This window comes from Protopterus annectens, chromosome 5.part0, assembly GCF_019279795.1.
Source record: "Protopterus annectens isolate FY-2018-M chromosome 5.part0, PAN1.0, whole genome shotgun sequence".
NCBI classification, from domain to species: domain Eukaryota; kingdom Metazoa; phylum Chordata; order Ceratodontiformes; family Protopteridae; genus Protopterus; species Protopterus annectens.
The window spans coordinates 1,302,659,849-1,302,686,920 of record NC_056735.1 but is presented as its reverse complement, the minus strand read 5'-3'; the positions used below and the strand labels follow the sequence as shown (position 1 = coordinate 1,302,686,920).

General features: G+C 42.8%; 1 protein-coding gene across 1 annotated transcript in view; it reads left to right on the top strand.

Moving 5' to 3' along the window:
- The window catches only part of CDC16 (cell division cycle 16), a 786,728-nt gene that overhangs the window by 102,485 nt on the left and 657,171 nt on the right, over window positions 1–27,072 (top strand). Inside the window, exon 3 of the mRNA XM_044071112.1 lies at window positions 6,534–6,631. Coding sequence (XP_043927047.1) covers window positions 6,534–6,631 — 98 coding nt within the window. The remainder of the gene's footprint in view (window positions 1–6,533; window positions 6,632–27,072) is intronic.

Sequence of the window (27,072 nt, the reverse complement as noted above, 5' to 3'; positions counted from 1 at the left end):
GCCATCACTGACACAGTCTTTAAGAGAAATTTGGATGTGTTACACACCAGTCAGCAGAGAATGAGCCCTGTTCTAAACCTGCATTTGGAAATTTGCAAGTTAAGGGCAAGGCTTCACAGAGCTGTCATATTAAGAAATATCTTTGTACAGCTTCTTCCTGCTGACGTATCAAAGGGTTACTTGCACATTCATGCCCATTGCATTAAAATAACTTTATAATACAGTCTTCTGTTTGTCAAAAATGGAAAGTAAATTTGCATCCACTTTTACCTGTTCACGCAGTCTCTTTTGTTTGTTCTGCCCAGGTAAATGTGAATCTCCAAAAGCAGACAAGACTTTAGCTGTGTAATTAGGAGACTCTTCTAATAACCAGGTACTATATGAGCAGAGTTTGTATGGTGAGTGAACCTGGAAACCCATAAAGCAGTTTTATTTGTGGGTGTTTTCTCATAGAAAATTGCAACTGCTTACATTTCATTTTCTTTCAGCAATAAATGCTCTGTTATCCTTCTGTGTTGTTCACAGTGAGTACTGTGACACTTAAGCATTGCCAGTCACATTTATGTTACTGTGCTGTCTTCCATATTCTAATGTTGGCCTTCCAGTCTTCCCGCTACCATTAAGCCTTCACCCCTACTGTCTTATTTATTATCGTTTTTGGGATAGAAATGTCTCTCCTGAGGGGAGTATGATGATCCTTCTGTTCCTAACCGTTTCCATTGTTGACCGTTATGCACACTAGGCTGTAAGTCAGGTGTGTGCCTCCATGATGTTTTTCTGCTTCTAACCCCTCTTGCTTTTGGCCAGGATTGCATTGCATTGCCTGCTATGCTAAGGTCCCAGGAAGGAGCATGCTTTTCCACATTCAGTGATGATGTCCTTGGCCCTACATTCCCACCTTCTTTAAGAATGTATATTCTATGGTCTGACCCACAAGTGTTGCTCTTGCAGCAGGATGTGTACAAATCTTGGAAAGGATGACACAGTGTGAGCTGCACCCTCACACCCCGTCCCAGCCGGCTGCTCCAGTCCCTAAATAGCTTGTTTGTTCTGCATCATCTGGTCACAAACTGGGCTTCCTTTGTCTATGCCACAAAGCCAGCTAGTGTGCTACTTTTTATGTGTTGTGTGCAAAATGACATTCTGATGTATTTAGTACAGTGCAACACTCAACATTGACTCTTAAGTCTATGAAAGTGTGCATCTAAACAGTAAGACTTAATTTTGTAGATTGCATTTTTTGTGTGTGTGTGTGTGTGTGTGTGTGTGTGTGTGTGTGTGTGTGTGTGTGTGTGTGTGTGTGTGTGTGTGTGGGGGGGGGGTGATATGGCTTACACAATCTTAGTTTCTGAGTGTTAATGGATAATTACACCATAGATGAGATCTCAAAAAATATATATAATGACTATGAATGGGAATAATTCACTCGTGATAGCCCAAACATTCTGTCATAGGATCATAGGAGGTTACTAGGCTAATGGCCCTAGGGCTCCCTCCAAACCTAGCCAAGAGTTTATCCCCAAAAACAAACCTCAGTCAGCACCTGTCACCCTTGTCAGTGAGGGACACAGGTGGAACCTGTGGGACATATTTGTGGTTTCCCATCCACTCAGCAAGGTTGCGCTTGAAGAGGGTCAGAGAGATGCTCTGTTTGACATATATGGGAAGTCTATTCCAGAGATGGGGCAGCCTCTGGGAGACGAACTTGTCTCTCCAGCAGGGTTTGTTGATGCCACATATTAGATTCAGGCCTTTTGAACAGGTAGTGCATGAGGAGTTAGACTTACGGATATAGAGCATCTCTAGTAGGGCAGGGTCTGAGATTGAGACACAGATCACCCCTGAGCAATCTATATGATACCGAATAGAGTGATAGTGATTTGAGCCTGTCAGCATAGGACAGGTGTTGGAGGCCATGGATTCTGTTTGTGAGGTATTTCAATGGCCTTTCCAGTTGATGCAGCTATTTGGAGAGGTACATCCCAAATGGGGTGTTATACTCAATTATTGGTCTAATGAGGAAGGAGTATAGAGAGGTAATAACCTCCTTTTTTCTGGATGCAATCCCTTTACTTATGAGATGAACCAAGTAAAAGGCTTTTCTGACCACTGCCGCTATATTATGGTCGAATATGAGGTTATTAACCTGAGTGACCAGCTCTCTCACCACAGGTTGTGTGTTTAGGGGGTTGCCATTGATATGATAATCAATAGGGGTCATGTGTTTTTCTGAATGGTATGATGATACTTTTTTTGCATTTAGCTTGACGCCATGAAATTGGCACCAGTCATTAGTTGCTGTGAGACCCTCTTGCAGTATGTTAACATCATTTGGGGAGTCCATGACAGCACCCAACTTATAGTCATCCGCAAACTTGGTCAGACACAGGCCTTTTGTCTTTGCCTGGACCTCTGAGAAATAGATGACAAACAGTACGGGTCTCAGGACAGATCACTGGGGAGCTCCACTAATGATAGGTCTGCTATCGGAGGTGGGAGGTGCCTATTTTGGCTTTGAGGGTCCATGTCGGTGAGCCATTTGGCCACCCACCTGATGGGATAGGGATTTACTCCAAGTTGTGTTAGCTTTTCAATGATGCCCAAGTGGGGGATTGTGTCAAAGGCCTTGGCCAAGTCAAGCTAAGCTGTATGTACTGACTTTCCCTCATTCAGGGCCTTAGTGACGGTCTCAAAGAAGTCAGCCAGGTTCAACAGGCAAGATCTGCTCTTGACGAATCTGAACTGGGTGGGGTCAAGTGCTTGGAAATTGCCTATGTCCTTGTTTATGAGATCCATAATAATATGCTCCATGACTTTACAGATTAGACTTGTCAAGCTAATGGGGTGATAGTTTCCAGGGTCAGTAGCGGTACCACCTTTGTGCAAGGGGATGACAATGCGGGATAATGCATATTTTCAAAAGCTGATCTAAGACCAGACATTGTGGAAAGTCAGGGGTAAGGATGAACTAATATTTTTAATTATTTTCATAAAAATGTAGTTATTTTTCAAAGTTAGTTCGAGTTTTTTGTTTTAACGTACCATTATGTGGTATAATCACCAAAAAGTGTTGTAAAGGCACTTAAAAGTCACCAATAACAAGTTCAAAGTGCCTACGAAAGGAAAAACTCGTAGTTGGATAAAAACTGCTTTATTATAATCCACAAAAACGCTCCTTCATAACATTAACGCTCTTTCATACCATACATTTTCGTCCACTCTGGACTTCATCAGATAACTTTCTCCCTTCCTTCAATGCATTTATAAACCTTTATTCATTAAAAACAACCAATGAATTTACTTTAATTAGTTTAAAATCGTCAAATCAAATCCCCTTCATTAGAATAAACTCATGAATATTCATTATTTAAAGAACAATGTACATTAAGACACTACATGATGTTAATTCATTTACCTATCTACCTACCAATTAAATTAAATGAAACATGTTTATTATAAAGTACATGGAATAAAATTCAATTGATTCCCTTTGTATAAATAAATAAATAAATAAATACACATTTAAAAATTATGTTAAAACATTTGTATTGTAAGCATTCTCATTGTGATACTGTTTAATTCCATAGAGTCATACCCCCTCTAGTGTCCCTTTGTCTTTACTACAACTTAAATTTTGCTTGATTTTATTTTCAGCAAGGACACAATAGACAAGTAGTCATTTAATCCTGGTTCCTTCCCTGCTTCCAGGCTAACCTGCCACCACAACTCTTTGCTTTCAAGCACCTCTTCCCAAGGGCCCCCTCTGTTGTCTATCTTAATCTGCTCCAATACTATAAATTTAAAATTATACCCATTACAATTTATACTGTGTTTATAAAGTGCATTCGTTTCTTTCCCCTTATTAATATCATATGTATGCTCGTAGATTCTTTTCTTAAGTTTTCTTTCCGTCTTACCTACGTAGAACGATTGGCACTTCCCACACACTACCAAATACACCACTCTACTTGAATCACAGTTGTAAATCCCTTTACTTTTGATTATTCTTTTTCTGCTACATATATTTACCTCATTAGTATTCATAATATACGGACATTGTGGACATTTTCCACATTTGAAAGTTCCTTTCCTATTATTATTTAGTCCCATTTTATTATTTCCTATTCTTTCTAGTATACCTTTCAGGTTAGGGGCATTTTTATATATTATTTTGGGTTGTATCCTTTTAATTTCATTTATATCAGTTAAAGCCAAAAAATTAACCCATTCTTTATCCAGAATTCTTTTCAAGTTCTTATTAGTTGAATTAAATTCTACCACTAAACTTTTTTCGTAACCTTTCTCTAAATTTTCTTCTTTTTCCTTTTTACTTCCTTCACTGGAATGGCCACCTATTGTTATACCTTTTATTGGTTGAAACCTATCAATTCTCCCTTCTTCCACCTCTTTTCTCATTTTTTCTACAAAATCTTCTGGGTATCCCCTATCTTTGAACATTTTTTCTAATTTTTCACATTCCTTTGTGAAGTCAGTTTGGTTACTGGTCATTCTAGAACCCCTTACAAACTGACCCTTCACAATGTTTCTCTTACAATGTAAGGGGTGTCCGCTACTATAATGTAAATAAGAATTCACATAGGTATCTTTCCTATGTACTTTCGTCTCAAAATGGCCTTCATTCTTGTAAACTTCCACGTCTAAATATTTTAAACAATCAGAATCCATAGTATAGGTAAATTTAAAAAAATTAGTGGTCTGATTTATATATTCAAAAAATTCCAAGAATATTTCTTTTCCCCCAACCCAAAACATAACTATGTCGTCGAGAAATCTCCGGTATGTTAACCAATATTTAGTATAACATGAATTAAGGATATACTTTTCTTCCCATTTACTTAACACAATATTTGCAAATGTAGGGGCACATGCCGCGCCCATGGACACCCCTGAAATCTGTTGAAAAAATTCTCCTCCAAACATGATAAAATTATTCTTTAATATTGTGTCCATGAGTGCAACTGTGGTTATTTTTTCATCTTGTGTCATTTTTTTGTCAGAAAAAATAGTTTCCTCAAACATCTCCATTCCTTCTCTACATGGTATACTAGAAAAAAGATCTATTATGTCAATGGTAATAAATATGATATCTTCCCTATATAAATCAATTTTTAGCTCCCTAAGAAAATCCCATGAATCCTTTAAAATCTCTTTTTTATTAACCCAAATATGCTTAGTTTTAAAATCTACGTATTTCGCCAGAGGTGTTGTTTTAGACCCCTCAGAAGATACTATGGGTCTTAAAGGGGGGGTTATTCAAATTCTTATGAATTTTTGGAATTCCAAAAATTGTTGCAATTTTGGGTTTCTTTACTTCCAGGTACCTATATGTTTTCTCACTTATAACCTTTTCTAATAACAAATCTTTTATTAATAAGTCAATTTTATGATATGCCATGTTGACTTCATTTCTAGATACCGTTTTGTACTTTGTTTCATCCCTCAAAATATTGTCCATTCTCCCTTCATATATTATTTTGTCCATTACAACTATCCCACCTCCCTTGTCTGGCTTCATTATTCTTATAGAATGATTATTTTGCAAGTCCTTTATTACTTCTTTTTCTTCCTTACTCAAGTTGTTATAATGTGTATGTACTTCTCTATTCTTTTCTTGGGATTTCCTTACCTCTTTTTCTAATTTATTTTCAAAATTCTTAATCTGAGGTAATAATGGGGGGTTAAAAATTGACTTTCTAGAAAGTTCACTTTCAACCATACTATTCCTATTGAAACCTGCTTTTGTAGCCATTACTTCTAGTTATTTAGTTGTAGTAAAGACAAAGGGACACTAGAGGGGGTATGACTCTATGGAATTAAACAGTATCACAATGAGAATGCTTACAATACAAATGTTTTAACATAATTTTTAAATGTGTATTTATTTATTTATTTATTTATACAAAGGGAATCAATTGAATTTTATTCCATGTACTTTATAATAAACATGTTTCATTTAATTTAATTGGTAGGTAGATAGGTAAATGAATTAACATCATGTAGTGTCTTAATGTACATTGTTCTTTAAATAATGAATATTCATGAGTTTATTCTAATGAAGGGGATTTGATTTGACGATTTTAAACTAATTAAAGTAAATTCATTGGTTGTTTTTAATGAATAAAGGTTTATAAATGCATTGAAGGAAGGGAGAAAGTTATCTGATGAAGTCCAGAGTGGACGAAAACGTATGGTATGAAAGAGCGTTAATGTTATGAAGGAGCGTTTTTGTGGATTATAATAAAGCAGTTTTTATCCAACTACGAGTTTTTCCTTTCATAGGCACTTTGAACTTGTTATTATGTGGTATAATGTAGGCCTCTCCTTTCTTCATTCAGAAGAGAGTTATTCTGTAGATTCCACATGCAAAACCACTTCAGTCTTTCACCATCTGTCTTGCATTATTAGAAATGTCAAACTACTGCAGTGCCTATGCTTTTTCAGTGGAAAATATATATCTGTTTTTCATTATGTGATATTCTCTTATCTGTGATTCATTTATGTGGTTTCTCTAGAGGATCCTAATGACATTTACTGGCTGGCCCAATGCCTTTATCTAACAGCCCAGTACCACAGGGCAGCTCACTGTCTTCGCTCCAGGAAGCTGGATAAGGTAAGAAATCCTGTTTAACTTTGCACATTTACCTAATAGGAAAACATGTGTAGAATAAATTCAATAATGTCCTACACATCAGGGTTGTGCCATTGCTAGGAGGCTACTGTTTCTTCATTTTAATTGAGATTAAATGCTAGTAGCATAATAACAAGGTTCATAGTTATCTACTAGGGTATGCAGTAAAGGAGACCATAGAGAAGCCTAGTCCATGCAATGTGTGAAGACTGGTAGAGATGGGTGAAGGCTGCCAGCCTAGCCAAATAGACTTTGATACATAATTCTGACATTAGTACATATAAATGTAAAATACAGGCCTGTGTCTTAAATGTAAAGAAATCCTGTTTCAACAGTGTGGCAACATTGCCATCTGCAGTAAGGAAAACTAAGCCAAGCATTTCAAATGTTCTTTGAAATTAAAATTATGTTTCGTATGTTCTTTGATCTCCAGAGCTCAGAGCCATTTGGTCTGGGCTATCAGTTCTTTCTATTGTTTTAACTTAAAGAATAATTATTAGAGTGTACATGTGAAATGTCTTTTGTTGTTGTAGTTTCTTGAGAAGGTGTTAGATTGCTAAATAATGTAGCCTGTTGGCCTGGGAACTCCAGACCAAGTGTCAAAATGATGTAATGTTTAGCAGAACTGCAGTTTCAATTTAAACAGTGAGAACCAGAGATTATTAAGCATTTTTGTCTGACTATCTAACTCAGCATTGCCTTGCTCTATGTAAGTAAGTTATTTTAGAAGTATGTTTTCTTGTAAAAATAGCTAGGACTATAAAAATTAGACTGTGTTTTTTCTGTTGTGTCAGAACTGTGCTACGGAATTATTTTGGATTCCTGTGTGATCTCTGAACTCTTGAATGGCACTGTGGTGTAGTAGTATTGTCTTGATTTTTAATTATTTATTATTAAATATTTTAAAAACATTTTACCTGTGGCTGGTTTGTGTAAGAATAAGTTAAGCTCTAGAGAACATTGCACTGCTATTACATTCATCTTGCTACAGATACAATGACATGTCTTTGTGCCTTTGCGATGTGCAGCTCATGGCACCTGCTAAGAGCATCCCATAAATGTTTCAGTGCCAAAGCTTCCACTCATGGCAGCACCGCAGATACTTAGCTTTGTTCAAGCCAGCTACAGTGAATAAACATCACTGATTGTCTTAAGGTGGTGGGCTACTACACCACAGACCTGAGAACCACCCCTGTCATCATTTTCTCCAACAAATGAAATTGTCTGTGAAGCAACAGACACTGAATTGAAGTGGATATTGAAACCCTCTGAAGTTAATGACTGCAGTGGGTACTAAGATAGTTTTTTGATCAGAATCTTTTAATAGTGGATTTTGATGGTTTGAAAAATGGATCTAGCTGACCTGAGGCATGCTTTTTCTGAATTGTGGGTATGGAGTTTCCAATCAGTATGACATTCACCGGTGTTCATGAAGCTTTGCACAAGGACGGCATTAGCCTTGCGCTGACCGTGCGGTGTAGAGATGGCGCAGCAGCACCACATGCATATTAATGAAGGCACGCTGCCGTAACAGCCACATGCATAGGAAATGTGTACGAGTGCAGGGGGCATGTCCAAGTGCTGCATGGAGGCGTGAACATGGCTGCATACGCGCAACCTAAAATGCTGACTAGTACAGCCTGCCTCTAATAGTAATCACTCCTGTCAGTGTCCATGGATAGTGAAATGTATGCAAAGCATAGAAGACATTTTTGCGAACACCACAATAAGAAGTAAACACAAAGGCACGTAGCTGAATATTGAGTCCCCGTCCCTCGAACAAATGATATTTAAATCCCCGTGCCCGTATTCCATTGTAGTGCCGCTAGTTATTCCAAGTGGAAGTGAAACGCATCATGTTAGCGCGCCGCCAATTACTAAGCCTAGCCCAATGGTTAGGGTTACCACCTGTCCTACATTGTGAGGGACATTCCCCCTCTAGGCAGGTGTGCCCATACCAAAACCATTATAAATGTGAAATGTCCTGTGATAGTAGGACATAATTATGTCCCATATTTCATGTAATAGTACCATACAATAATTATGTCCGTATATAACATACCTAAATGTTACAAGAAACAGAATAAGCAAGTAAACAGAATAAGCAACTACACTGCTACAACCAATAAAAGCATATATGTAGGCATAAAACTAAAGTACTATCCTTTGTAATGACCGTGGGTATGTGCTGGCCTGTAAACTCTGATGTGTGTCCTGAAAATGTCCCGTCCAGGTCATATGAAAAGGTGGCAACCCTACCAATGGTCAGAGCATTCACCCAATATCTTCCCATTCGTGGTCCAAGTCGTCCTTGTCAGGACGGCCCATAGATGAATGGGTATTACCCGGGTCTACCTACCATGTCATGAAAGATAAGTATTTGCGTGTACCTATGTGCGTGAAGTACAGCATGTGGATGATCAGAAATGCTAGGGTGGTCCTCACAACCATACTGGTCCCAGAGATGTGTACTGTACGCAGTGTGTTCTGTTGACTGTGCCTTGGGCCATCAACTATAAAAGGGATGAATGGTGTCTGTGGAATATGGTGGTGGGGGGTGACGGGTAATGTAATAATTCGCCAAGGGGAGACTGGGTTGGATGCACAATAGGTGAACTGGAGGTCTACAAGGAATCAGGAAGATAACCAAAGAACAAATATACACATCCGCAATACAATCCCACAAACATGTGAACATTAAAAAGTGCAATACACATGTACAGAAACGTTACCGGCACATAGCTACATAATGGTCTGGCCTGAACTCAGCCATGCAACCCCAACACACCTGGGTACATATTTGAATACCCATCATCCCCATCACAGCACACCCCCCCCTTCCTGAATGTCCACCAAAACCACCCATACTCGGGCTGCTAGATAGGTGCAGCCATATCTGCACATAGTGACTCCTACCCATATCTAGTACGCAGTCTCAGGATTGCAAACTATGTATCCCTTGCATGTTTAACCCTACCTTATTGCCGTAAAGCAAAGAAGGTCATCGGACCCTAAAATTTTTGGATATCCCTCATGGGATAAGTATCGGTTCTAAACATTAGACTTGGTGTCACGACACAATGTCCAATCCTGTATACATCTGGACACAAGTTGTATGAGCAGTAGTTGTCCACAAGACTGCACAGCCTCCAGCCAGTCCTGCAGAACATACGACCCGGGATTAAACACCTGACCGTGATGCACATCTCCCCACGTGCATTATCGGGAATATATACCTTACACATTCGCTTAGTGGCAGTCGGATATAGGGTGCTTAAGGCACTTTAAAGATGACCTAAGTAGGTTTACCACCTGCCCCACCTTGCGAGGGACAGCCCCTTTTTGGGCAGTTGTGTCCAGACCAAATATAATACAATGGCAAATGTCCTGTGATTGTAGGAAATACTTATGTCCCATATTTCATGTAACTGTTGCATAAAACAGTTATTTCTGTATGTAAAATACTTCGTTACAAGAAACAGATTAAGCAACTAAACTGCTACAAGAATAAGCTTTCATTTAGGCAAATAAGTAAAGTTCTAACCTTTGTACTGACCGTGGGTATGTGTCGGCCTGTAAAATCTGATGTGTGTCCCGAAAATGCCCCACTTTGGCCATATGAAAAGGTGGCAACCCTAGACGTAAGCAGATATGCAAGCGTGTATGCGCGATGGTAAGTGCAGGTGATTCAACGGTATGGGAAATGTAAATTAGCACGTAGGTGTATTTGCATGTGTATGTACAGACCGATATATACGCACACATATGTATGTAGATATGAAGAATGAACATGGTCACAATATAGCAGTCATAATGAATGTGAAAGGAAACAGCAGCGGAAATCCTGTAATAGTTAGTGCTGTTATATATCAGGATGGACATTGGTGAGCACACCTCTGCATCCCCAACCACAGGTAGGATGCTAAAAGTGGAACAAACGATCTCCCCGTGTTAAGTCTGACTTAAGTCTGAATAAGGCACAAATAAGCACAAATAAGCGGCAGTAAACATATGTAAAGCACAGTAAGCATAGGCGAGTGCGCCTGCGTGGGTGTAAGCAGCTCCCAGCATAGGAAATGTATGTTTGTATGTACAGATATAATATATCTCTATGTGTGTGTGTGTATATATATATATATATATATATATATGAGAAAAAAAACTAAATGAAAACTCCAGCCAAGCTAGAACTTTCAAAGAGTGACCTCCCAAACCTCCTGTAACAGAGGCCTATGGGATATATGCAAATGACCCTTATGAACATCAGGTGTTTCAGCTATATGGCGATTCTGAATGCCCATGACTTTTACGTTTGAAGTCATTTTAATGGACAATTTCAGGCCAATAAAGCCAAACCCCACTAGCTATGGATATGCATATTTCGGCCTTGTTATGACCTCTTCAGCATAGCATAAGCAGAGTGTTTGACTAAGCTTAAGAAACACGAGGTAGTTAAACCTGGCTGATGTCCATTTTCATTAGGGTAATTGCAAAATATCCCAAATAACAAATTAAAACACATAAAAACAAAGAGTTAAAAGGTCACACTGAAAAACCAATGAGAAAAAAAACTAAATGCTGAAACACCTGATGTTCATAAGGGTCATTTGCATATATCCCATAGGCCTCTGTTACAGGAGGTTTGGGAGGTCACTCTTTGAAAGTTCTAGCTTGGCTGGAGTTTTCATTTAGTTTTTTTTCTCATTGGTTTTTCAGTGTGACCTTTTAACTCTTTGTTTTTATGTGTTTTAATTTGTTATTTGGGATATTTTGCAATTACCCTAATGAAAATGGACATCAGCCAGGTTTAACTACCTCGTGTTTCTTAAGCTTAGTCAAACACTCTGCTTATGCTATGCTGAAGAGGTCATAACAAGGCCGAAATATGCATATCCATAGCTAGTGGGGTTTGGCTTTATTGGCCTGAAATTGTCCATTAAAATGACTTCAAACGTAAAAGTCATGGGCATTCAGAATCGCCATATAGCTGAAACACCTGATGTTCATAAGGGTCATTTGCATATATCCCATAGGCCTCTGTTACAGGAGGTTTGGGAGGTCACTCTTTGAAAGTTCTAGCTTGGCTGGAGTTTTCATTTAGTTTTTTTTCTCATTGGTTTTTCAGTGTGACCTTTTAACTCTTTGTTTTTATATATATATATATATATATATATATATATATATATATATATATATATATATATATATATACACACACACACACACACACACACACACACACATATATATATATATATATATATATACACACACACACACACACACACACATGTATGTGTGTATAGATATATTTCTACATACATGAAAAAAATAAATATATATATATTTATAAAGAATGGACGTTGTAACAATAAAGCATACGCAAGCGATGTGAAGGGAATCAAGAGCAATGTTGGTATTATATAGTGCTTTCAGCGTACATCATAAAAAGCTGCCCAGGAGTGAGCAGAGCACCGCTACTCACACCACAGGCAGGGTTTTACCAGTGGGAGTAACATCATTGAAATGCTACGTCTACTTTACACACAGACTGAATGTAGTCCCATGCTGGGACCTTCACAAATTGGGAAGCGCAAATGGCCGGAGTCCATAATCCCAGAAAATGCACGTATGTGCAAATATACATGGCGGGAGACCCTGTGAATACATGAGGTGGGACAAAATGTGTGTAGGGCCCCAAAAACTCTGGAGAGGGCAATGTGTAAAGGTGTACCATGGCTGCGATAACAAGTGGATAATGCATGTTACGCATGTAAATTTAACACTGGTGGGGTGGAGTAACTATGGGTATACAATTATGGATCCAGGCATGCTAGAGTTGGATGGGCCGGTTCTAATGGACCACCCTGTGGAGGTCAGCTAGGTCATAATAGGTATATATGCATACTCACATGCAGACAACAATATATGTTGAAGTACAAATTCTGTAACACATGCATTCCATTTGTTGACATAAATAATAGGAATGTACCCATACAAACATCGACAGTAGATGGAAAAATAGGCTGTGCAGAAGAGGGACGGGTCGAATCACACTGTCACATTCCAATTACTATCGGTAATCCGTACATGAATGTATAGCTACATCTGTCCGCTGTATAACGTGCTACATACCGATTGCAAGATAACTGGAGTGAAGTGTCGGTGTTAAAATGAATAAGGTACTAGTATACTGGTGAAGCATATAAACACCATTACGCATGTGTAAGTGCGTATGAGCGGGGAATGTATTGACACACTGATGTACATATATAATTATATATATATATATATATATATATATATATATATATATATATATATATATATATACACACACACACACAAATATGTATGACAGCAAGATATGAATATACATGTATGAATACATATGCAGATATATCTGTATATAGTAATGTTAGTTAAGTCTTTCGGCTTTTCCCGGTTAGGGGTTGCCACAGCGGAACTCCCGTCCGCTAATGATTGGCAGTTGATTTTTACGTGCCGAGTTGCCAGCCCTGATGCACAACCTTCAACGAAGGTACGCCCATTCACGCATGTCTCCACGCAGAAGACGCTCTAGCTGAGAATCGTACCAGGCAGCGTCTTACTGTGAGGCGACAACGCTACCGCAGCACCACCACCACGGACATCTGTATATAGTAATGTAAATAGATATATATATGTTACAGTAAATATGCACACGTATATATCTAGGTTATGTTACAGCAGTTACGGGTAACATATGTTTAGACCGGGCATATGTTGGTGGGAGGTCCAATCAACAAACGTCTACCTCCCACCCCCCCACCCCCAGCTAGACCAGTGAGACATACAGACACGCAATAAAGGTAAATACAACGCTGCTTCCAAGACCACCGGCAGGAAACTACCAGTGGGAGAGATCTACAAGGTCTACACTTTAAACATGGACAGTGACGTCCCTTGTGGGACAACAAAAATTTGGTCCTTCCAAACAATGGGAGTAACACTATTACGACCAGGATGTAGCTGTACACGGAACAGTAGGTTGTGCAAGCCTGATAACACATGGGTTGACACAACGTACAACGTGTCCCTTCATGGGGAGAGTGGGCAGTGTGTAGGGGTGTGTTCAAATCCCACCTGTGCCCATAGTAAGGATGAGTGCTGTAGAGTAGTGGGGGAACTATGGGTATGCGATTATGGGGCTAGGCGTGCAGGTGTTGGCTGGCAGACACATATTAGGTCAGTCCCATGGGTGTAAGTAATATTCTGATGTGGGTACAGCAGGTGCCCATACCTCCCAAACCTTAAGAGCACATCTACTGGACAGTCCGTAAACCATTGGGGTAACACATAGGGAACATATCATTGAACTCTCCCCGATTACCAGGGACGTCCGTGATTAAGAATCAGACTCTAACACAGTCCCAACTAAACCCTCCTAGAACTAGTGATATTAGGAGGAAAGGTGGCGGAATACACGTAATGAATAATTACAAAATGTAAGAGTCAAAAACAGCATGTACATCAGACAATGTGAATAATACATATGTGCTCTGTGTCCGTCAATGTGTCAGGTTACTAGCACCGACCTTCTAAATGTGTCCCTGAGGTCGTTATGCGGTGTCCCTGATTTAGTGTTCATTCTTCCCCATTCGTATGAGAGGTCTGATAGTGAGAGAAGGCGCATGTTTCGCCGACTACCTTAGAAAGTTGATAGAATAATAGGGTTGGGGTTACCACCTGTCCACCTTTGCGAGGGACACTCCCCTTTGGGCAGTTGTGTCCTGCAAAAATAACTGTAATAATGGCAAATGTCCTGTGATTTAGGGAAAAGATTACCTATATTGTCTGTAGTAGTTGCATAAAACAATTATGTTCACCTGAAACACCTAAATGTTATAGGTAACAGTATAAGCAACTATAATGCTACAAGAGTAACCTTTTATTTAGGAAAACAGTGAAGTACTCCCCTTTCTACTGGCTGTGGGTGTGTTGCTCTGCAAAGTCTGACGTCTCTACATACAGGTACTATAGGATTGCCACCTTTCCAAATGGTCAGAGTGGGACATGTTCTGTAGAAATGTCAGACATTCCAGGACAAAACATACCTACAGCTGTGCATAGTACAGGATTATACTTATTTGCACAAATAAAAGCTTAATCTAGTTGCATTTGAATTGCTTATGCTACTTCACATAACATATAGAAGTGTCATATATAAAATAACTGTTTTATGCAATTATTAACGAAACGTAGAATATAATAATGTCCTGTAATCGGGACATTTGCTATGTCTTGATTATTTTTGCAGTGTCCCTCACAAAGTGGGGACAGGTAGTAACCCTAAAGTCCCACCTTGGCCAATTGAAAAGGTGGCAAACCTATAATAGGTATGCAGTAGCATGACTCGTCCGACGGATGTGGCTCCCACAACCCAACTACTGTCTGTATTGCAGTGTCTCGGTTCCCATGTATCAGCCAGATGGGTGCAGAGTGTATGCGGAACACACAAATATGATTAATTCACTGGACAGGCCGCTGATTCTGTACAGTTGAACGCCATGCCATCTCCTAATGGGCAGCCATTCCCGATACTGTAGTCAGGAGCGGCCTTAGGTCAACTGTTGCCCTAGGCAGAGGGCACAACGGCACCCCCCACCACACCACCCAGTGCCCCCATCCTGGTCTACCCACACCATATAAATACTGGTAAAGTACCCCCACTAAAGCGGCGCCCTAGGCGGCGCTTAGTTGGCCTATGCCTAAGGCCGGCTATGACTGTAGTCATGTAGTCCGATGTGATAGGCATCACAAGGTGGGAGCAGATTGTAAGAGGAACATACAAATATAAATGATTCACCGGACAGGCCGCTGATTCCGTACAGTCGAACGCCATGCCGTTGCCTAATAGGCAGCCATTCCCGTTACTGTATTCATGTATTCCGATGTAATAGGCATCACAAGGTGGGAGCACACTGTATGAGGTACACACAAATATTGTGTCACTGTACAGGCCGCTGGTTCCGTACAGTCGAATGCGATGCCGTTACCTAATGAGCAGCCAATCCCGTTACTGTAGTCATGTAGTCCGATGTAATAGGCATCACAAGGTAATATTGTGGTCCTTGCTCACATCCAGGGGTGTGAGTGACAGATGCAAGCACCAATGTCTGTGCATTAGCAAGTGCGGGAGCGAGCGGGTGTAAGCATGTTTGGCTACCAGTATGCGAATATTGCACTGGTTAAGCAATCTAGAGGCTAACCGAGCATAAGAGGCTGTAACTAGAGGTCAGCAGTGCCTAACACCGCGCAATCCCACGCTCACCCACTCCCCACTGCTTTAATGTGCCTTACTCCCTCCGTATCTAATGGGCTTGTTCTGCCCTGCAACCAACTAAACGTCCTTCGCAAGGGACGGAACCAGGACCCTGCGCACACAGCTAATGTGTATTACCAATACGCCATGGCAGATATACAGACAACGGACAGTACCACAAACATATCCTACAGTGCAGTCATTCAGCAGTATAGGAATGTATCCCATCATGTAGATGTACATGTGAGTGTTTATGTTCAGCATATAGGTACATGCATATATAGAGATGTATCAGGCACATACCATGTGGCAACAAAGCATTACAAACGAATGAAATGGGGAAACACCAGCGACGCCTGTATTATGTAATGGTATTGCTCTATGTGATCACAAGACTCCCTCAGACAGACGTGTCAGTAATGCATGCAAATAGTTGTACATTGGCCGTATACATCACTCTGTGCATGTAATGTACATTAACACAACAGTACCTGTCCAATCATTATGTGTGAACAGTACTCTTGCAAGGTGCTGTGTGCAACATCATCATCATAATCAAGAAAATGGGGTAACCATAGAGGGACCGGTAGTGTTTTGTGTACAATGGGGTCGTCTTCCTCATGTGTACCTGGACCATGTAGGAGTGATGTGCATACCAGGATCATGCGCCTGAGGGACAGGGGTGAGGATAACAGTTGTATGTTATGATGCATATTACAAGGGTTTCATGTGTCCAGTGGGCACGTGTCTGTAATGGACAGCTATGTATAGGGCAGATGGTGTCCTACGAACTGAATGGCCTTATGTGTCCGTAGGTGAGGGTCAGATGTTGGGGAAGGAGTGTAGGTATGGCCATGGAGGATAGGTAGGAGCACAGAAAAGACAACATACAGGGTTGGTATATGACACGTGGGGGGGATGCACCCAGGACGGGAATGGGTCTTCGGCATTCAAAAGCCCATGGGAACAGTGGGACAGATGTCCCCAGCCGTGGGCAACTTTCACTGCACCTACACAGCTGCAAAGGAGGCAGTGCTGGGGGCTGTCCAGGAGGGGCAGCATCACCCTGTAAATATGACACTCCACCCTTGAACTGGCGTATCTGGCTTTGTAACCCCTTAGGGAACCACCAACGCAACACGTCCGGGACCGCACAACAGCAGATATGTACCTGTCTGGTCCCGCTCCCAAGGGGGACATGCTCCATCCTCAGTGGTGGTACCACCATAAGGTGGTGCAGAGCCAACAGAGGTTGATGTCTATGACAGGGCCCCAGATGTGCTAGTACCCGGTGCCATGGTCAGCTGAAGTGGGACAGGAGGTTCTGCTGGAAACTCCCAACCTATTCATCGTATGGTGTTGTGTTTTAAACCCACATATGGCTTAGTGATAGACAACAGCATACAGGATTACCTACGATAGTATGCATAGATATCACCAGCAACCCAACACAACAGATGGTATACATTTGCAGAGGGAGCACAACACATGCATATATACCGCATGCCAACTGTACAATGTGTAGTAGACGTGTGACCACAGCTATGAACATTTGCCCATCGTTGGCTTGCCACTGGGAATCCCACACAGTGTCAGTCATACCACTGTCTCATGTGACACATGTTCAGTCAGGGATGCGATGGCAGTAACATCCCTATCATCATGTACTGTCTGCAGTCCTCACTCCATGCTTCTGCTGTGCACAGATGTGTGTTCATTGTGTAACACAGGAAACAAATGGTTGCACACACTGACCAGTTCACAGATGGGGGTCCCTCATGAAGAGAGTACTGTCATGTCTGTATTATAACATGCTGAATAGCGTTACCACACACATGTTAAACAGGCAGTAGTTTCAATGCAGCATAGCTACACTTACATGCTGTAGTTATGTGTGGCACATCACCCTCCTGTCTTTAGGCTGTTTCCCACTGTGAAAAATTATTGAGGTACATCCAGATATAATCTGTGATGCCGTGTCAGAACACCACATCCAGGTACCACTCACAGCAACTGTCATGGCCAGATAATAACATGTTTCCCTAGATAGTGTACTGTGTTTATCATGCGGATGGCTATGGGAACACCATCACAGCTGTACCACATGCAGTCAGCTAGAGGAGAACTTCAACAGGTGCAGAGGCCATCACCTGACCATTTCCATCTCTTACAATACACATGCTGCTGCTGTGCAGGTGTACACCTTCACATCCACCAGAGAGTGCGTGGGCGGTACAGGCAATGTACACTAGGGAAGGGCTTGGAGACTTGACCATAAGCATCATCTGCCACACACCGAATAGTACAGGGGCAAACCCCTGACTACTCATTATTATTACATGTGCATGAAGTTACTGAATGTGCCACAAAGGCAACATGTTGCTGTGCTGTAAGAACATGTGTGTAGGTGAGTGAGTGCCATCTGCAACAGATATAGTAGACATACATTAGGTGTGGTACACATGTCAGTCCACGTGAATGGATGCCATTGTCACCACAACTACACTCTCCCTCTAATGGACACGCATTGACACCTTTTTCAGGGCCACAAATACACAACGTAACTACTTAGTTTGCCACACTGCAGTAATGCACAAGACCACATGCACCACAGGGGATATCTTGAGGTTCTATGGGCTAGGGCATGTGAAAATGCTTGACAACCGTTGGTATGCCAACGAGGTTTATACTGGGAGTGACTGTGGTTGGGAGCATCACAACCCACACGCAGACACAGAGTGCCAGTACTGGCATGCAGGTATGCATTGCTCCATGGGTGTGTAGTGTTTGGCTGTGTAAGATGGCTGTACAAGGCTGGGTGAGGGGTACTCCTTGCCATCGCGTCACCCGACAATGGTGTGCAGTGCAGGGGTGTAGTGTCTGCAGTGTCCCACACAGATGAGTACTGCATTATCTGATCTGACATCCTGGTTACCAGTGTGTAGGGCCATAGCTTTGCAATGCATGCCATGTCTGTGTTTGATAGTCCTTCACATGGACATTGCCTGCCATGTGCATGTCCACAATACTGTACCTGGTTTGGCAGACACATGTAGTGTACACAGCCTGTTATACCCCGATATGCCAATACTGGCCTGGTGTGGCGAAACCTGCTTATAGTGAGCAGGTCGGCCATGCACCTGCATGGATAGTATGATACAGGTATTCCGTGGTGTCAGTGGCATGGATCCATACAGGGCAAATGTGTACAGCATTGTCTGGCCTTAGTGGATCACATTTGATGGCACCATATATATTGCAGGCATTCAGTGTAGAACATAGTGAAGGCACAATGTCCGCATATATGTGCCTATTGTACCGCTGTACAGGGTGCCATGTCCCCTGCAGGCCACTGCATTCACACCATGCCTACTATCTGTCCTCAATGTACATGTTACTAGCAACATAGTGGGATATCCTAGGCAAGGTTGTATGTGCATGGCACATGGGTGCAGGACATATACCGGGTGCTAGTAGGGCTGCATACTTAGTTCACCAGGCCTTTTACCAGATGTATGGGTATGGCTTGCCAACACAGTGCCGTGGTTGACTGACAGCTGTACTCCTCGTGAGGTGGCCAATGGTTCATAAGACTGATACCATATAGGAAAACTGCAAAACCCACTCCCAAACATGTCCAATGGTAAGATGATCACGGCCACCTCTACACAGGCTCTGACAGGCGAACACACACTTGCCATGTCCTGTATACAAGCCCCTACCATTTCACACTGCAGCAACACGCATTTAGGGCACGCTATGGTGAATACTACAAAGCACTGTACTTGTCTTACGCAGACACACACACACACACACACACACACACACGTGTGGGACTAGAACACCGACCTAACTAATTTATTACACTACAGCATTACGCAGTTACAGAACACGCTACCGAGATTACTGGGACACAGCACTCCCAGAGGTGTATTTGTAGATGGGTGACATCATCAGCCTTGCTAATGGTTGGTATAAGAAATGTATGGAGTGTGGGCAGTCTAAAAGCAATTTACAGTCCTCTGGCAAACGGGGACAGACATACACACACACGCCAGTGGCAGGAACGGAACACCTGCCTATTTACAGATTACTATTACAATACTACATACTTACGAATCGAGCCACAGAGACTACACATTTCAAGGCTGTCATTATGACCTTCTGGGAATGCGGACATCAACAGGGATGCTGGCAGTTAAGATGTACATACCTGTGAACCTGTGTGTTTAAAGTAGGAATCCATCCTGACCTTGAGTATGGCCATCTGTGGAATGGACTACTACTACCACTATACAGGGTTACAATGGCCATGCCCATACACAGAGGCACAAACATACACAGAGGCACATAACCGACACAAGGTGTCACTGGGCATGCTCACACACTTAGTAGCACAGGGCTGGTCGGAATGCACTACTATGTGTCCATCTACACAAGGATATACTGGGCATGCTCATACTCTTAGTAGCACAGGGCTGACTGGGATGCAATCTGATGCTAAACACGGAAGGCCACAGTGGCCATGCTATTACAGGTAGACGTAAAGAACACATTGTAATGGGCTCTGTTGTTAGTAGTTGTCATTGTTAGCAGGAATGCTGCTCTACATATATTTGACACCGGTCTTTTGCACAACATCTGCTGTCATTCTGGGATGACATGGCTGACATTAGGCAGGCCTTTGACACATATCACGTGCATCCATGATTCAAGGGAGTGGGGATAATACCCAAGTCGCATCCGCCCAGACAGTGCCATTCCAAGGCAAACATCGTTAACACAGGTCAACTCCCATACACCTACAGGACAACTGCATTGTTTTCTTATGCTAACCATTGCTAGATGTGTAGCATTCATATTCACAGCTGGTCATTGTAGATCCAACAATGGGGACTACTGACATCTGTACAGTGAGGAACACCTGGCTGATGGCTCTGTAGTGCACAATAGCACTACCACCATATACCACAGAACCTAGCACTACCACCATATACCTCAGAACCAGACATGTGGGCCATAACACAGGTACGGACCGTTACAGGTGGTGTCCCCACATACGTAAAGGCCACTCACATGTACTGACCGGTCCCCCCATGAAAGGCATCACACATGAGTCATGTGCAGGACACAGTGTCTCATGCTGCATTCTAGGATGTAAACCTCAGACACCACCATGCTCTCGGACCACCAACACGCATCTATACATGTAGGACATATAAGAGTACACCACCATGTGACCCTTGACCTGTGTACTGTACCAAGCTCTACATCAACTGCAGGGAGTACGCATGTACTGACACAGTTGCATCATGTGTTATGCAATGATACCACTGTCTGTAACCAGTTCGGCTGTACACATACCAGGGGCCCTCGGTACTTTCCACCATTAGCAGATGACTGTTGCTGTACACTAGTACACACCCTCATGTATGGATATGACATACATGTACCTGCCCTGGGTATGTAGATGCCACACACACACACAACATACATGTAAATAGCATAGCTGTTGTCCTTTGTGCAAACAGGTGGCTACAGCCATTACACACATGCACATGGAATGTAGGTCCATGGCTGCTGAATGCTAACAGTACATAAGGTGTGATATTAGTGTTGACAGCGGTAACATTCCCTCTGTACCGGTCACCCATTACACCCATCATATCAAACAACAGTCCATGTGTCATGTATGTCATTACACATGTCCACCAATTGCAATGCTTACAAAGATGCCCAAATGTCAGGATTGTAGGACCTACACACCTGTACATGTAGTATTGTGCATTCAGATAACATGCGTGTGCAATTGCTAATGTATGCAGGTGACGCGTATCCTAGTACATCATGCAGTTGCAATGCAGCCTCAACATTGCCAACTGTATATCGTGATATGCTGAATGTATGGAAAGATGTACCTCAGGTATGGACAGATGTGTGGAAATAACTAAGTGGTGGGGCATCTTTGCAGATGGATGTTTGCAGTGGACAGCTCACAGGTGTGTCACAAGCGGTCCTACAATAATCTGTGTAACCGGTAAGCAATGGTTTCTTTAATTGAAGGACATAACACACAACTTAGACAGTGGTCAGAGTGACAGCGAAGGTAAATCACTTGACACCTGTTAATAGTTAAGACGTCCCATGTGCATATATCATCACTGTTGCCACAGGAAGCGTCAGTACAGTTTGTAACGCGTGCAATACTGCTGTACGTCTGTCATACATAACATGAGCTAGGCAGGTCTGAGATTCACAGTACTGGCATGTGTGATTACGTGTGTGTCCATATATGTCACGTATTGTGGGGAATACATCTCAATTGTTACTCACTCTCCTGTACACTAGTGTACACATCTGTACAGACTGCAATGTAGAAAGCAGGACATAGGCAGGGGCGTGTATCTCACACATGTCAGGCGTCTGTATGTGCGTGACATAGGTGTATTGAATACTGAATGCCACAGTGTGTGTATGTAGGGCTGACTGGTCCCTGGGGTGAGGATGTATATTACCATACTGAACTGATAAGACCCCTCACCCCATCCAGGCGATGCATTCTACTATCTGTGTTGATGTCCTGGATCTTAGGCCGTACTGACTACCTGTACATGTGTATTCTGTGTGGCGCTTCATGTAGGTGCACAGTACTGTAATGATGATTTGCACATAGGCAGGGATCCTCACCTCACCAGTAGCAACTGTGTGCGAGTGTGTGTTACTGTGTCTGTGAATCCGTGAGTGTGTGGGTGTTTTACTGTGTCACTGAATACATGTGTGTCAGTACCGGAGTGTGTGGGTGCAGTTGTGTTTTGGCATCCTGTCATGGGAACGTGTATTACTGCCCATTGGCCTCTACCCTTGTAATCAGCTACACCACTCTCTTACTCACCACTCCATGTAACTGTACTTGTGATGTCACCCTTTATGGATGTCACGTCTGTGGCCACAGTAGCTTAATACACAGCTATTATGCTCTTGGATCGGTCGACGTGTTTGTAACGTGGGACATTCTCACTGGTATGTGGCAGCTACACAGTGCATGCTGGTATATTCATACATACCTGTGTGTAGTCCACATTGACATATGGGACACTAACTGCAAACACTGGCATCCACCGGCATGTGCAGTTAGACCTGAAGGAGGACAGCAGAACATCATGACCAACATGCAGTTACTGTTGTTACTCAAGACACATACTGTTAACAGTATTGTACACCTGTAGTACATGGTATATCTGCTGCCTGTCAACAGTCCTCAACAATTGTAAACTACACTTATCTTCCTAGTCTGTTCACCCTGTGCATCAGACGATATGAGCATGTCCCTGCACCGATGTTGTGGATGTCAGGGATGCGGCACAGGCATCATCATATGCACAGGGTGTTAATGTTTGCCAGAGGCCTAGGCTACACCATTGGATGACATCATGTGTGTGGGTTTGGGCCTTTTTGATGTAATTGAGCGTGTGTGGATGTTATGCATGTGTGTGTTGCGGTGCCCTACATATGTTTCCAGTGTGTGCGTGTATGTATGCACACAGTTCTGCCATGTGTCTGGCCTACACAAGGGTATTATTGACAGCTGCAGACTGTACAGAAGAGGTTTTACAGTTCACGGTGTACGGCCTCAGACATGTGAGCTGTGCCTGCCAGGGGTTGCACGGGCACTACCAGACTGAGGTGCAGATTGGGTACTGTCTGATTTCACTTGTCCACTGGAACCGTGTTGGGGCCATCCCGGGCCACGTGCACGTGGACTGCTGTGTCGTGGTGTGGACAGCACAGCACCAGATGCACTGCTGCTGCTACCACCACTATGGGAGTGGACGTGAGGTAGCTCGTACACGTAGACCTGACACAGGTGATGGTGCAGGTCTACGTCCACATGCCCTACGCCTCACTCCTACCAGATGTTCCAACACAGACAGCTCATGCTCGCGGATTGTCATGCCACGGTCAAGGACTCCAACCATGTCACCCAACCATCTGTCAAAAGCTTCAGCAATCTGCTGTTGAGCATTTACCATTGCCTGGATGTTGTTTAAAGAATGGACAGCAGCCCTCTGTAGCCTCTGATCTTCTCTGTTGCGCCATTCAGCACATGCCTGTGCCTCCATTACAGCCTGAAGCATGCGTCTGGTGACACCAGCTGCTGCGCTCTGTCTTGCAGGAGCATGTTGGCCAGAGGTCCTCCTACGAGCAGCACTGGCCATATGCCTGTGCGGGGCACCACCAGTCATTTGGCTGACACCATGGTGTGCAGGCACACCTTCCATAGCCCCCACACTTTCCTGTTCCAAGGTACCACATGCCAACTGTCCTTCTTCTATGGCCACTGGTGATGGGGTATGTGCAGGCATGGGATCTGTGTGCAGGGATGAGGGGGATATAGATGGAATGGCAACCAATGGCACAGTTTCAGCCCCTGACAACTCTGCCTGTGACTCAGTCATTCATTCATCATCACTGCTAGAGTCTGTGGGGAACATCAGATGTACCGCAGGAGGGCAATGCACCTACATCACCTGTGAGGGCAGACAAGAACTGTACATTACAATCTATACAATAGGCACACACACAGACACACACGCATGTGATATGACAGAAGGCATGCAACATGCATGTGATACGGCAGACTGCATGCAGCGCAGACAATAACAGTGGTAGTTATCATACATCCCTGGTTGCACACAACAGCATGCATGTGTCATAGCAGACGGCATGCAAATTACACAATCATAGTAGTAGTTGGCATACATCCCTGTGTTACACCATGTAGACCAGCACAGGTTAACAGTACACCTGCTTGATGTGTGGCATATGACCTTGACAGTCACATGTAGTATGACGTGATCTGCTGACTTGTGCAATGACATACTTACATGTTTAACACAATGGTGTCCTGTCAAATATACAGTGGGGCAATGGTGTCCCAATGCAGTGTTGTCTGTCCGCCCTACAGATATACTGCACATTTAGCTGATGTGCATGGCCATTGCAGGAAATCATGAGGCGCCTCTAGTGCTATACAGTGTGAGTTACAGACAGAGTTCATAGCCATGACTGTGTTCAGATACAATAAATATATACTGTGGAATGTGACCCACGTCACTAAGGTGTATACACACTAAACCATGATGTGGAAGTTGTGACACAGGTCACTGATGGGTATACGTATGACACCCCTGCACATCTGCTACCATATTGCTGCTTCCTGGCAACTATGGCCAGACATGGCGAACACGTCGGTACACCATGTCCCACATGACATCTGTGTACCACACACACACACACACACACGAGGAGCAAGTATGACATTGATATCCAACACCAGCAAGGGGAATGTACTGTATTTGTGGGCTGATGTGGATACTGTACAGGTGACTGCTGTCATGTCGTGACACCCTCAAGATGTTCAACACATCTTATGTGGTGGATTGATGTTACGCCTACACAAGATGTGCACAGGCCTGTAGGATGTCTAGTGTTCCATATCTACAATATGACCATTATACAAAGGCCATAGTTGGACCATGTGTAGCCATTGTACGACAGGGTGTACACACAAGCACATCATGTCTGCTGTGTGTGTTGCTCTATGTCTCTGGCCATCCTCCATGGCCATGTGTGTACATGTGTTGTCCAAATTATTGTGACTGGCATCTATTTCACATGTCTGTGTTCTCCCATATGACATATATGCTCTACTGATGACAGGGTTATGCAGATAAAAGGTGGTATGTGGGATATGTTTTCAGGTTAGGTAGGCAGTGTTGCAGCCAGGCCACTAGATGTCATGGACATGTCAAGATAACACATCACATTGTGTGACATTCATAGCAGGGCTACAATCCACACCAGTGAATCCTGTGTGATGGCCATGCTCCAGCCCACTGTGTAGTACTGTTTGTATTCGCCACATGTGTAGTTCTGATCTGTAGTACATCCCTAAAGTGAACAGCACCTCCACCATTGTATGCACAGCTGTCCAAACATCTGGCAATGACAGTTTGTGAGGATTCATGTCGGTGAGATGATTCACATAGTTTGCAAGTGTTGCACATGGGTAGTCATTGTGATGCATTGCAGGTCCGACCTGTATATTGTGACAGGACCATACATTATGTGTACATGTTGTAAATGGCCACATGGCAGATAGATTTATGCGTTACGATTCCTGATAAATAATAACACTCTCACCTGCAACGGGCTGCTGTCACAGCAGAACGCCAGTGGTACCTAAATAGGAGTAACATAGCAGTATGAGCATAATCCACGCCATGGCTACAGGGTGCAATGTGCATAACACATACACCAATCCATATTAGACTATACTATGGTGTATGCACATGTGTGCATACACAGAGTAGCATACTATAGTATGCGGCATGTGTGTATACATGCCTTGCATATGATGTCACATTACATATTGTACAGTGACACATGCAACTATATGGAATATAGTTGTTATAGGTGTATTACTGACTTACCAGGCAACTCCAGGGTCAGTGGTTGAGAGACACCCACCTCCACAATATCGGCTAAGGCTTGTGGATGTGGTTCTGTAGGTGTCCCTAGGTTGGCCAGTAGCTCCTCTGTACATGAGTGGGGGCTGGGTTGGTGGTCCACCACCTGTTGCACCTTATTCTCTGGCGATTGCATTTGCACGCTATTTCGCCCATCTAATGAGGTCTGTACAGTGTCTGTGCACCTGCTGGTATGTGCGGTTGTGGCCACCAACATCATTAACCCTCCTGCGAAGTTCCATCCACAGGGCATCCCGCTGCTGTGCATCCTGTGGCACATGGCTGAACAGGATATTGTGATTGTCGAGTAGGTATGGGATGAGGGCCTCTTCCTCCAAATGGGTAAAAGGGGGTAGCCTTGCACACGGCATACCTGGAAGACATAATGATGGAGACAGGTCACAGTAACTCAGAGACATACAGAACTACAGCTGAACATACATGTGTATCACATTTATTAAGTTTAAATAGCTGTATTTGCAAACCTACATGACACTGACGTGTTTGTGTCACACACATGTGATACTCAATGTTGAGTGGATATTATCACCATATATGTGTGTGTGTCACCTGATTACATTGCTCATACT